General features: G+C 53.1%; 1 protein-coding gene across 2 annotated transcripts; it reads right to left on the minus strand.

Moving 5' to 3' along the window:
* Nucleotides 1-200: 200 nt before the first annotated feature.
* On the minus strand, nt 201-12,930 carry PRPSAP2 (phosphoribosyl pyrophosphate synthetase associated protein 2). 2 transcript variants are annotated; one of them, XM_063314664.1, is made up of 12 exons: nt 12,913-12,930; nt 8,526-8,606; nt 7,551-7,702; nt 6,803-6,855; nt 6,507-6,573; nt 5,471-5,643; nt 4,876-4,991; nt 4,505-4,560; nt 4,181-4,329; nt 2,639-2,709; nt 1,210-1,356; nt 201-549 (listed from the first exon to the last, which is right to left on the minus strand). In XM_063314664.1, the coding sequence occupies exons 3-12, from the start codon at nt 7,667-7,669 to the stop codon at nt 391-393; spliced, it is 1,110 nt and encodes a 369-aa protein (XP_063170734.1). In that variant the 5' UTR covers nt 7,670-7,702; nt 8,526-8,606; nt 12,913-12,930; the 3' UTR covers nt 201-390. The 2 variants fall into 2 exon arrangements, with proteins under 2 accessions (XP_063170734.1, XP_063170733.1); XM_063314663.1 differs by lacking the exon at nt 12,913-12,930 and adding an exon at nt 10,778-10,887.
* Between the last annotated feature and the right edge of the window lie 630 nt (nt 12,931-13,560).

The following is a 13,560-nucleotide window of genomic DNA, read 5'->3' on the forward strand; positions in this document are numbered from 1 at the left end:
GAAAATCATCAGCAGGACCATCTTCCCCAACTTGGATTCATTGCAATGAAGCTGGAGCAGAAAATTCTGCACAGGGCTCCCCCTTCAAAATAGCGCAGCTAATCTAACAGCGTCTAGAACTTGGAAAGATTTGGGGGGGGGGGATACTTTTTGATAAAACGCTTTTTTTCTCTCAAAAAAAAAATCAGAAAGAAAATAGCTGAGAGTTTTATCTACTAAATTTAAACCATTGGAAAGAAGGGAACGTGGGGGGAAGCAATCTAATCAAAAATGGGTTCCGCTGAAATACAAAGTTTAAGCCACAAAGTTTCACAGCTGGGTTTCTGTCCGTGTCCAGTTTGGCCCCTGAAAATAATTTTTTTTCCCCCTTCAAGCCTCCCCAAGAAGCCATCAGTCATCCAGTCCTATATTTCTGAAAAGGTACGACATGGATTCCCCGTTATGGATTCTGCGGATGGCCTCCGAGAGGATCATGCTGATGTCCACCGTCTTAATTTTGGGGCACTGCAGTTTTTGAATCTCATGAGGAATGGTGTTTGTGACCACGACCTGAAACAAAGCAGAGATCAGAAGTTACTGGGCGGTGGGGGGTGAACAGAGACACCCAGGAGATGTTGCCTCACCCCCTTGCAAAGCTGGACAATGTGCCTTGGAGCACCGGGGACCATCCCGTTTGGCCTAGGAATGGATCACCATGAACCAACAAAAAGATGATTTTATTTTTTTAATGATTTCACATAATTTATCCACTGCATTTCAACCCTGCCTTGTCTCCAAAGGGGCTGACAGAGGGCTCTTCCCTCCGCAGCACCGCGAGGTGGGCCGAGCTGAGGGCAATTGCTCCGAAGCCATCAAGAGTGCACCATGATTAAATGGGTTAAACCTGAACCCTTGACAGCACTTCCAAGGAATGACGGCACCAGCTAAACCTCCAGGCTTGAAGCAGCAAGGCTTGGGTTCAAATCATGACCTTCCCTGCAAGGTTCTCCGGCCTCATGCCAGGCATGTCCCACTCCATCAACCCCGTCTCCAAGATCTATGGTAAGACGGCTCTTTCTTGGGCACCCAGGCCCAGAGATGGGGTGCCGGCGGGAACCAAGGCCTTAAGCAGGAGGCTGGAGAACTGAACCGACAGCCTGCCGTGGCCACACTGCCTGCCCAGCTTCTGGTGCCGAACGCAGCCGCTTGGACCGGCGGGCTCCTGCCTACCTCGTCGATCGCAGACTCCTCTATCAACCGGGGGGCGTCGGAGGAGAGGAGGCCGTGGGTGGCCATGACAAAAATCTTATAGGCGCCTCTCTCCTTGAGGGTCTCTGCAGCCGCAAGGAAGCTGTCCACGTCGTCAATGATGTCATCCTGCCCGGGGAGAGAGACAGGGACGCCGTCAGAGGGGGCCCGATGAGATGTCACCTGGGGCACTCTCCCCTGGCAAACAGGATCATGCTCCTCCGAGGCCGGTTCCCAAAGACAAAACTATTGGGGGTTTCTTGTGGGGTGCTCAGATGCGCATCGCACTTCCACATCCCCCTCACTGAAACAGCCCTTTAAAGAAAGCTTGCCCCCCTCCTCCCAACCTCGGACAGTCCAGCACTATGGCCATTTTTTAATACTGGTTTTCCTTTACTTTGCCTGTTGGTTTGGTGATGGCAATTCAACACGCCATGGTTCTTACCATGGATCTTAACAGAAAATCACTGGTGATCTTAAAATGAGAAAGTGGGAGCTAAAGACTTGGTCAAGCTGTATGACTGGGAAGAAAAGTGGGACCGGGCTGAGAAGCCCTTCTGCATCCTCCTCAAAAGACATCACACAGCTATCCAGGCACACCAATGCGCACTCGGCAGGGGTGTCCACGGGATGCGCTCGGAGCAGCCAAAACGGCAGCCAGAATGACCCCTTATGGGCTTTTTGCATAAAAATGGGGGGGGGGAAACGAACTTGAGATTTATGACTTTGACAATTAGACAGGACAGATTATGGAAAGAAGAGTAATATGATACATTGTTAGAGAGAGGTTAAAAAATATATTGTACTTATAACTGCTGCGAAGTATATCGGAAGCCACTTCCTTGTATGTTTCTTTTCTATTTAACTTTTTTCCTTTTCTTGCACTTTTTGCTTTTCCTTCGATTTCCTTCTTTTCCCCCTTTCTTTCTCACTTTCTATCAGTCTGCGTTAGCTTTTAATCTTCTTGTTTAAAAGCTTTCATAAAAATTGTTTTTTAACAAAATGGCGGCCACGATGGCACAATCCAAGCTCTGCCCGTTTTTTAATCCGCGTCCCGCAGGTGGACCTTCATTCACATCGCTGTGGTGGCCATCTTGACTTTTCTGACCACACCCCATGGGCACCCCTGCTGCCTCAGGGCAAGCTAAAGGACCGAAGGACAAAAAAGGAAGCTTAGCCTGGCTCCCACCAACGCCCGAGAGCAGACCAGCCAGGATGGGGGTCCCCCGACCAGGAAGCAGCCGCCTCACTTCCTACCGACAGGGTGAGTTCGGTGAAGAGAAACGCTGTCTTTCGCATCAAGCTGGAGATTCGTCCCAAGCCCCTTTGGCAAACTTTTCTTTATTCGGCTCCTGTTTTTGTACAGGAGCCCTCGACCCGCGCAGGCTTTCAGGCCACGACAGAGACCTACCACGATGATGGCTATTCTTCCCCCAACGTCTCCGACCACGGTGATGGGCGGCTTCTCTTTTGGAATCAGCACTGACAAAAAAGGAAGAAACCTGAGAGAAGGCTGGATTGGAGATCTCTGCCTCTTCATCCTTCCCCTGAAAAACGTTCTCAGGGACATTTCTCCCCACCCAGCCAAGGAGACAGCGGAGGGAACCCGACGGGACCACTTCCTTTGAATTTGGATGTGGATTTTGGGGCTTGCAAGCCACGTCTTTCGGAGACTACGAACAGCCGGGCTCTTGAAAGCACGGAAACGTTGGGCTTGGGTGGGTGGAACCGACCGCCAAGAGTTAAGCCAGCCGTAACCCTGAACGTGGCATTCTGCCCGTGTCTTGGATTTCAACCCTGAAAATCCACACTGCGTGAAGGAGCGCAGGGACCGAAGTTTGACACGCCTCGAGGCCTCAAGTCCAGGAAGGCAGAATTCGGCTCTCTGCTGGGTCAAGGTGGCCATTCTCTCCCACGGCAGTCCTTCCATTAATGCCGCAGTAGCCAACGTTCATTTACACAGAACGCTGCAATTTACCCCTCCCCAACGCAGGCAAACGGCCACGATTTATTTCCCGGTGTTGATGCTGCCTTCCAGAGGCCCAAAAACCATTCCACAAGGGACAGAGGTGGGTGTTGCAAAGGCAGTGACGTTTCTTAGCAGCGGGCATCGCATTAACAAGCCGCTGGTGCGTCCAGTCAGTGTCTCTCTTCTCCGTTTGCAAAGAAAGGGCGTGTCTTTTTAAGGGTGGCCTTGAGCCCTGCTGCTTGCCTTGAGGCCAATCCTTGCAGAAGTCTCCAAAGCCGGAGGTCGCGGGGCTGAAGGGCGGGGCTGGACACGGAAGAAAGCCCAGGCGGTAGGGGCCTCTCTTGAGAGACTCCGAACTCTGGAACACGCTGGGGGGCTTTCCAGGGCAGGAATCGCCCATGAGCCCTGCCCAGATCCTGAGGGAGGCTCAAGGACCGTTAACAGAGCATCTTTCCTGAGCGCGCAAGATGCTACATGCAGGAAAGCCTCCTTCCAAACAAGTGCAATGGAATGTGAAGCCTCACCCGTGGAAGGAACTGAACAAGGTTTTACATCTGGACTGGGGAAGCTGTGATACTCCAGACCAGTGTTTCTCAACTCAGCCCCTTTAAGATGGGTGGACTTCAACTCCCAGAATTCCCCAGCCAGCATGGGGAATTCTGGGAGTTGAAGTCCACCCATCATAAAGGGGCCGAGGTTGAGAAACACTGCTCCAGACCTTGCTGTTGAAATCCCACCCCCAGCCCTATGGGGCAGCAGGGCTAGGTGAGAGAGGCCCCCGGGGTCTGCCCCAGCTTCTCCGTCCCTCCTTTGAACACACTGTTTGTGTCCCCCAGAGCCAAAATCCATCTCAACCTGGGGGATTTTCCCCCAGAAATCCCCCCTTGCTCTCTGGCCACGTATTATAGCCCACTCGAGAGGAAGCCAACGGCTGGCAGGTGATGCTCACACAGACAGGCAGGGTCCCCGCCCGAGGCTACTCACTGGGTATCTCTAAGCTGGGGTGAATGGCAGCAACGCTTTTGGCGGTCGGCGGGGAATGGCGTCCATCCACCAGGTCGGACTCAGCGTCTTGAGCCTCTCCATGGATCACGGCGATGCCCAGCCTCAGCCGTTCGGCAAACGATTGCGCCCTGCGGAGGACGACGAGCCCGTCACGCCATCGGTGTGGACACGGGAGCGAAGAGAGGGAAACCCATGCACGGCGCACGCAGCAACACCCCTCGCATCTTAGGGGGAGGGACACCAATCCCCTAGGGAACTGTGGGAAAAGGCTAGAGGGGGTTGGGGAGTCAGGGACCCACCCACCTCTTCGCCGATGCAGGAGATTTGGCCACAATCACAGCATTCCTGTAGTCTGGAATCTGCACAACGAAAAGCAGAACGACCACCCTCAAAGCTGGCCTCGGACCGTTATTACAGAAGGGACGTTTCAGCTGGCCCAGATCATTCGTTCTACACAACCTCAGCAGGTCCCAAGCGGCAAAGAGCCCACGGCACCTCTCCCAGGGCAGGCGAGACTCGGGGACATCTAAGCCCTAGAGCAGCGTTTCTCAACCTTGGGGGCCTGAAGATCGGTGGACTTCAACTCCCAGAATCCCCCAGCCAGCAAGAGGGAAGGGCACAGTCCTCCACCTGCAGCTGCCCAGCTCAGGGGCAGAGGATTCGGCGTGGCCTACCTCCTCCTGAATGTACTGCAGCAAAAACGGCGATGCTCTCAGGTTGTCAACCGGGACATTGAAGAAGCCCTGGATTTCCTTCTGGTGCAAGTCCATGGTGATCAGGTGGGTCAACCCTTTGGGAAGACGGAGGGAGCAAGAAGGTGGGAGTCGCTCCAGCGCGGAGAGAAGCAGTAGGCTGGCTCCCCCAACCCAATAAATTCCATGCCAGGCCAGCTGGGGATGATGGAGTTAGGGTTGCCAAAAACCCTTGCGTTTTCACTGGTTTCGTTTACCTTCCTTCTTCAAAAGAGCCCAGAACGTGAGCAGCCCTGATGCCTTTTGCTTCTGATCAGCACCTGGCTAAATCATTCAGGCTGACTCACCCAGGACTTTCAAGCAACGGAGCATCACCACTGAAACTGGGGTGGCCTCCCCTCCAAGGGAACACGCCGGGCCACCTAGCAGAACTCTGGGCTCGGGGTCAGCCTTTCTGCCTGGCCAATCTTTTCCTCCCCAGCCAAGAACAGACCTTGAAACGCGAGGCAACTCTGGATGGGTGGTCCGGGGCAGCAAATGCCAACCGATGGCAAAGCTCCCTGCTCATGGTTCTTACCTGCCTTGCACATCATTGAAGCCAGAAGCTTTGAGACAATGGAGCCCCGTTTCCGCATCTTGCACTGCTTGCTGTAGGGGAAGTAGGGGACCACACCGATAATGCTTTTGGCACAGGACGTTTTGCAGGCATACACCATGATCAGGAGCTCCATGATGGTTGTGTTCACATCCCTGGAATGAAAAGATGCTAGTCCAGCATCTGCCCTTCCTGCTGCTGTTCACACAGCCTGAATTTCGGGGGGAACAAATGCCAGTCCTCTCTGCCACTGGAAAGGGAAGCTAAGAAGCCCATCCTTTGGGCAGCCTGTCTGCAATAGCGTGAACAGCTTCAACTGTCACTTCTTGTTTAAAAGAATTACTCTTATCAAGGCCTTGCAAGTGTATGATTCCCTGCCTGCCCAATACTTTGTACAGGTAGTCCTCATTTAGTGACTGCCTCATTTAGCGACTGTTCGCAGCGACGACGGTGATGAACAAGTAACTTGGCGGCCAGTCCTTGTATTTACGACCTTTGCAGGTCTGTACAGCAAAGGAAAGCTGAAGGAAGATCATAAGTACAGTCGCAGTTCCACTTAGAGACTGCTTCGCTTAACAACCAAGTTGCAGGTCCCAGTTGCAGTCACTAAACGAGGATGACCTGTAAATGAAGGAGATCAAGAAACACTGTTTCTTGGAGATAGAAATGCTACAGCGCACAAGAGCATAATGCAATGTGGCTGTACTTGGCTCTTCTCCCCTCCCATCCAGAAAGTCATGGGCTGCACGATAGGTAACCACCCAGAGTCCCTCTTTTGGGGGAGATGGGCGGCAACAAAATTTGAATAATAAATAAAATAAACTAGACAGGAGAGAGGCACGACAGCAACTTGTGAACCGCCCAGGGTCCCCCGAGTAGGGGAGATGGGTGGTGATAAAAATATGATAAATAAATAAATAAACACCAAACTAAATCTAAAGTAACATTTCACAAACGTGACCGGGACAGACAAGCAGGATGACTGGAGAAGACATTTCAAGCAAACGCTCATACTCACTTTGAAACAGTCTGGATAATGAAAACATCTTTGCCTCTCACCGACTCCTGAATCTGCACCCTGGTTTCTGCCAAAAGAACAGAGGCACTCATGGCTTGCACACTCCCAGTGGGCATTACGTCATGGTGCAATGTGGGGGGAAAAAAAACTCAACAATGCTGCTTGGCCTGTTCTGATTTTTGAAAATCAGAACGGGTGGGCATCGTTGCAAGAAAAGGATTCTCCAGGAAGCAAGTGCTACTGGCTGCTTCTCCTTCAGCCCTCAGACCCTGAGGGCACAAAAGTCCCCCACTCACCTCTGTTTGCCTCCTGGTACACCTGAACTTTGCCCATTTCCACACCCAGACGCCTGCAAAGGATGCAAGAGAAAGCAAGGTCACGGAGGGGAAAAGGAACTGGAAACTGGGATCTCAAACTACTGAAGGCAGAAAGCACACATTAATGAAAAACAAACGTTGTCTTTCTGAGAAGTGTGCTAAATTGAATCCCGGGCCAACCTCCCACAGTTCAAATGCTTCCTACTCTGGGCTCTGATTTTTTAAAAATTTGCCTTTGTTTATTGTATTTATATACTGTTGGGCTTAAAAAACGTGCCCCAGTGATTTACATTAAAAAAAAAATCACAATATTCTAAAAACAATACAGTCAGGTATCTTTGCAATAAAGTAGGGGCAACGATTCACTGGCCACTATTCCTCAGAGGTCTTCTATTCTTCTGGCTGCAAAAGATCAGATTTTAAAGCTTGTTAAAGCCAACTCTTTAAAGCAGGGTTTCTTGACCCTGGTGGCTTTAAGTTGTGTGGACTTCAACTCCCAGAACATAAAGCCTCACTTAATCAGTTTAGCTCACGAGAAGAAGGCCCGATAACTTGATCAGGCGCCTTCAACCCTGCCTGATTTCTGGCAAACTGTCAGTGACGCACAGCTTAACAAAAGACTCTGAACTTGCAAGAGGGCGACTATCATTTCTGCGCCCGCCCAAATCAGAACTCCATTGCTGAAACAGTCGGGAAGAAAGTGCCTTGAAAAGGAGGGGCGCCTTACTCAGCAATCCGCTTCGAGAGCTCCATGCAGGACGGGTTGGAGTTGGCTGAGAACAGGACCAGACCACCTTTTGTGACGTTCATGATGGGTCCTGTTCCAACGGGTGCCACACAAAACATCAACCCCGCCTTTGTCTTCCCGCTTTTGACATACTGCAAAAAGAATCCAGCAAGAGCTTTTTCAGCAACCCTCAACCAAGCAAAAGCTTTAAGACCAGGCTGCAGTCTTGCACCTCAGGGTTCCTACAATGGTACTTTGAGACGTCTCCCTTCACCCATCTGCTGAAGCATTGGGAGCGCCTTAACGTCACCGGCTTTTCACCCAGCAACAGTAGCCTTTAAGAGCAGCTTTCTGAGCAGAAACCTCATTCGTGACCCCCCATCATCCAAGGAACCTCATTCACCAGCAGCTTGAAAATCTGACGGCCACAGCTGTACAGACAAGGGATGAGTACAGGTAGTCCTCACTTAACAACCATTCGTTTGGCAACAGTTCGGACTTACGACGGTGCTGGAAAAACTGACTTGCAGCCGATCCTCACGCTTACAATTATCGCAGCGTCCCAAAGTCGTGTGATCACCATTTTCGACTTTCCCAGCCAGCTTCCCACAGGCAAAATCAATGGGGAACCACGTGATTCACTTAACGAGCATGTGGTTCACTTAAAAACCAGTGATTTGCTTAACAACCGCCACAAAAAAGGTCATAAAGTTGGATCAGATTTGCTTAACGACTGCTTCACTTAGTAACCAAAATTCTGGTCCCAATTGTGGTCGTTAAGTGAGGGCTACCTGTAAAAGCAGGCATGCTAACCTAAAGCTTAATCTTTTGAACCAACAGATTTAGGTTCCACTAAGAGTGTAATACTTTGAATCCAAAGCATAGCACATCCTTAGAGTCTATGCACAGTACCCAACAGTGAATTCACCCCTTTGTTTCCAATCCTGGAAAAGGTCTCCCAGCCCTTGCACTTACAAATAATGGTGCGACCGAGGAAAGAGTTTAGGGCAGCCAGCCCACCACACTGCAGTCTTCTAGAACTTTGCTTTTAGGCACCTGTGGAAAAAGAAGACACATATCTCCATTAACAAAATAAACAACAGCTCTGATTCAAGAAGACTGTTACTGCCTTTTAGGAAATAACTTTAGCCACCTGCTGGCAAGTGTTGGATTATACCCAGAAAAAGTGCCAAGCCAAAAGAGTGCTCCTTAAAAGACTCCAGTCCCTTCACAGGACATCATCCAAGCTCCAATGCCAAAGTTATTATTTGGAGAGAGTTATTCTACCAACTCTTAACAGCAGACCGAAGGTCAAAACCAAGCCACAATCCAGAACTGCCTGATCAACAGAAATCTAAAGACCCTCACTTGAAAACCGTCCCTCTAATATCTAGGATGGCATCTGTCGAGGAAATAAAATCTGAGTCGGAACTGCATCCAACACTGGTCAACAACGTTGTAAGAGTCTTCCTCCTGGTCTTGTCCCCAGGCAAACCAGAAGTGTTCTGTTTGTTTAGGTCTGGTGTAATTTCACAGCCAAAAGGAGTCTGCAAAATCTCTTTCACGGTTTATAAGCCATTCTGCCTTCTCCATTCATATACAGTCATCAGCATCTTGTCCATTAGCGAGGAAACATTTGAAAGGGAAAAATACTGAAGGCACAAAAAGAACAAAAATCGCATGGCCAAACACTCCTCAAAAGCAGAAGCACTTCCTTTCCGTGGCAGCACCGTTGATGCAGTGAAGGAAAACCGCAACGTGCTGGCAAAAGATATCTCTCGTGATGCATACACTAACTGCAATTGCTGGCTCCAGCTGCTACAGGTCGTGCGGGTAGCAAGGAAGGGTGGCAGCTGCAAGCAGGACGCAGGGCAGCGGTGAGTTCGTTAAATAAAAGCCAGAGTTGCATTCCCAGCCCCCCAAGTCCAACAGGAGAACAGTTGGTCCTCAACTTACGACAATTGGGACTGGAACTTCCACTGTTAAGCGAGGTAGTTGTTAAGTGAGTCACATCTGATTTTATGACCTTTTGCTGTGGTCATTAAGTGAATCACCATGGTCATGGTCAATCCAGCTTCCCCCATTGACTTTGCTTGTTGGAAGCCAGCTGGGAAGGTTGCAAATGGCGATCATGTGATTCTGGAACACTGCAACCATCTAAGTGTGAGCCTGAATTCTGATCATGTGACCACAGGTACGCTGCAATGGTTGTAAGTGCGAGGACCAGTCGTAAGTCACTTTTTTCAGTGCCGTCGTAACTTTGAACAGTCACTAAACAAATGATCGTAAATTGAGAACTACCGGTACTGGATCACTAGTCTGGGATGAAGCAGCACCAAGCTTACACTTTGGGGAATTAAGCCCATGAAGTAATCAAATCTCTTCATGGGCTGGGGTGGGTTTCCTTCAAAGCAATTATCTTTATAAAGATCTGAGGGATTCCCCTGTAATCAAGCCAGGTTCCTCTAGCCGGTTCCCTCAGAAGAGGATAAAGAGACCCATTCTGCTGCTCCGAGATCTGCTTCCGGGTCGTTGCACTCCCAGATTTAAGGCCGCAACTGGACCCGAAGTCCGAGAAAGCTGTATTTCGCAGCCTCCCAGAAGAGACAACTGCCAGCCTGCTGCTTCGGCTGTGCTCACCCCCACACCCTGCTTGCACCAAGGGGTGCCAGAATGCCAACACTTTCAGCATTCAGAGAGGACAGACAGAAGCGGGAATGAAACCGCGGTTCCCAAAGAATTCTGCCTCCCAGCCAGCCTTTCTTCAGGCACAAGGCCTCCACCATTGTTCCCCTGCTGCCAAAACGATGCACACAATGGAGACACACGAACCGAATCCCGCCAGAGGAGCAACAGGCCACACGCATCCAGCCACTCATGAAACCAGCATGCTCACACCTGTCTTCTGGAGTCTCCGAAACAGCAGAGCACAAAGCAAAAATCTAGAAATCTTCCCCAGGAGCTCATTTAACTTGGGGGGGGGGGGAACTGGTGAAAGGGGAACGTGCAGGAGAGAAATCTGGATTTTGCGGGAGGAGAGACAGACTTGCTGTCATTTCCTTCTCATTTTTCCAGACAACCTGCCAGCTCTTTTTATTCCACAGTTCCTCATCTCTCTCAGAATGTAATTCAAACAGGTGGTGTGATAAAATCCATCAAGAGTGCCCTCTCTCCTGCCTTTCAGCTGAGAATATATATTGGGTTAGACGCACAAGATTCCGGCTCACCACCGAGCAGCCTTCTTTTTTGTTCCTTTTGTTTTAATAGGCATTTGAAGTCGCAACCGAGATGCTTTTCCTGCCTCTTGGCACAGAAGGAGGGACCGGGTAGGCAGGGCAGATATCGTAGAGTTTCTGGGCTCCATCTGGACTTAGTAATGCAGCCCTGCTGGCTGGGGAATTCTGGGAGTTGAAGTCCGCACAGCTTAGAGTTGCCAAGGTTGAGGAACCCTGCTGTAGGCAATGGCCTGGGAAAAGGTACAAGAAGGCAATCTAAGGAACGCAGCCTTGAGGATGTGCAACAACCAGGGCGTGACCCAGCTGGACACCAGATGGGAAGCTGACCACTAGCAAAACTGCCCACAGAGCTGTAAACATCACCTAGCCCAGAAACTACTCAGAGCAGAGCCAAGGCAGAAAGCAAAAGGGCGGCTGTAGAAAGGAGGGGCAGATCCGGACCTGATTGGAAGCCCCTGGGTTCACGATCCAATCCGTCTTCTCCCCTCCTTTCAGATTTCTTTGAGTGGTTACTCTGGCAGGGCTTGGCAACCGAGAGACACAATAGGCACTGGGGGAGATTCCAGCAGAAGAGTCACCCATCGGCCCTGGTCACTTTGCAAACCCAGCTTCTAGCCGCAAATTCACATTCCGCAGGAAAAAAGCCCATCCAGAAGAAAATGCATCCACCGGACCGTAAACAACAAGAATGAGCAAAGCTCTCGGGGGCCCACGTATGGAGGGGAAAGTCCAGCCTCCTCTGAGTCAGACTGGCGAGCGAGTGACTTTGCAGAAACACCCACGGCGCTTTCTTCAGAAAGGGGTGGCCTTCTGGCAGGATGGTTTTTGGAACACCCCCCCCCCAACTCCAAAGCTGTTGTTTTTCAGCTGCCGCTTTGAGTCTTTCCAACCCAAGAGCCACGCAGCCACCTTTTGAGAGGAGGTGTAACCAAGGCTTCCACGCTTCACATCCCTCCTCCCCAGGGATATTTCTTCCATGCACCACAGACCCCCAGGACGACAACAGGCACCTTCCCCCACCGTCCACCTCTAGCTTCCTTATTTGCATTTTCTCTCCAGGCAGCATCTCCCCTCCCAACCAGGCACACCCGCTGTAATTTCATTAAAAAGGCCTAATTCCCAGAATTTTAAAGTGGGGGGGAGATGCCGGCAAGACTGCCCTCCTCCTGAAAAAAGCAACTCCCCAATAAACCAGGTTCTGTGGAATCAGGGAGGGGGGTCCCAAGGCTCCCCCTCCGCTCTCCATTAAAGTGCCCTCCAGTTGTGCAGGCCCCCCACAAAAGCCCAGAGGCACCAGGCCAGCAACGCAAGGGGGATGTGAGACAGAAAGACACCCCACGCAAGACACCTTTTGTTATCCATTCCATCGTATCCGATTCTAAGCTAACATGATACTATATTAATGTTACATATAGACATACACACACACACATGTATAAATACATATATATATTGATACCGATATAATAAATGTAATGTAAGGTAGCGTGATGCCACGATAGGGTCCTTCCGATTTAGTTTCTGGAGGGGCAGGACAGACGCACATGGGAACTCTGAGGCGTAACTCAATCGCACGGCCTCGGAGGGAAACGCAGTACAGAGACCCTCCTGCGATGAACAGAAGCCCCCTCCCAGGCAGCTTCGGGGGCCGCGCAGGCAGCTACCCCGCGGCAGGGCCACGGGGGGCCGCAGCACAACCCGGGCAGCGCGTCGCGGCTGGCCCAGCGGCTCTCCGGGGGGCCGGGCGGACGCTCGCGGGCCCGCAGGAGCCCGGCCGCGGGCAGCGGCGCCGAGAACACCCGCGGCGCGCCCGGCGCCTCCCAGGTCCGCCGCGCGCGGGGCGGGGCGGGGCGGGGCGGGGCGGGGCGGCCCCCCACCGAGCCCGCGCAGTCTGCGCCGGGACGCCCCGCGCCGAGCGGGGAACGCCGCCGCTCCGACCGCGCACGGCCGGGAGCCCCCCGCCCCACTTCCGGAGACCCCGCACGGCCGCCCCAGAGAGGAGGACAACGCCGCCCGCCGAGGCTGCTCCCCGGGGAGCCCAACCAGCCCACCCGCGGCGGCGCCCCCCTGCCCGGAGGGGGGGAGGGAAGGGGAGGGGGCGGCGCGTCTCGCGGGCGCATTCATACGTGCATCTTCCGTGCGCGCATCCGCCCGGCCCTGCTCTCCCCTCCGGCCGGGCCGGACCGGGCTCTGCCCCGCGACCCCTGCGGCGCGGGGTGGGGGCGCGCCTCGGTGTGCGCGCGGGGGGGGCGCGCTCCGCCTCACCTGCGCCCGCGGCCGGCCTGGCGCGGCGGCTGCAAAATGGCGGCGCGGCGGGGGCGGGGCGGCTCGGGCTCCGCCCCCACACAACCGCCCGCCAATCCGGGCCCGCGGCGGGGCCCGCGGCGGCCGGCCCCGCCCCCTCAGCCTGTCCCGAGCCCCGCCCGGCCCACCTCGCGGGGTCGTTGTGTGTAGGGGTGGGGCGGCCGCCCACCCCCTCAAAGTCCAGCCCGGAAAAAGGAAGTTTGAGCCGCTCGGAAACCTCCGCACCCCTCCGCCCTCCTTTCCAAAGGATGCCTCGTGGCGGAGCGGGGGTCCCCCCCAAAGACCCCTCGGGGAAGCTCGTGCTTCCATCCGCCGATGGCCCCTCCTCAGAGAAATATGCAATGTAACACCCCCACCCCCGTTGCAAGCCGAGGGCTGCAAAACCCTTGCAAGCGGGACTGGCCGCTCGGGCTGCGCCGCCGCAGCCCCGCTCCGCAGCTGGCGCCGCGCAGCCAGGCGGGCTTCCTTGC

The sequence above is a fragment of the Candoia aspera genome, chromosome 14 (genome assembly GCF_035149785.1).
Source record: "Candoia aspera isolate rCanAsp1 chromosome 14, rCanAsp1.hap2, whole genome shotgun sequence".
NCBI classification, from domain to species: domain Eukaryota; kingdom Metazoa; phylum Chordata; class Lepidosauria; order Squamata; family Boidae; genus Candoia; species Candoia aspera.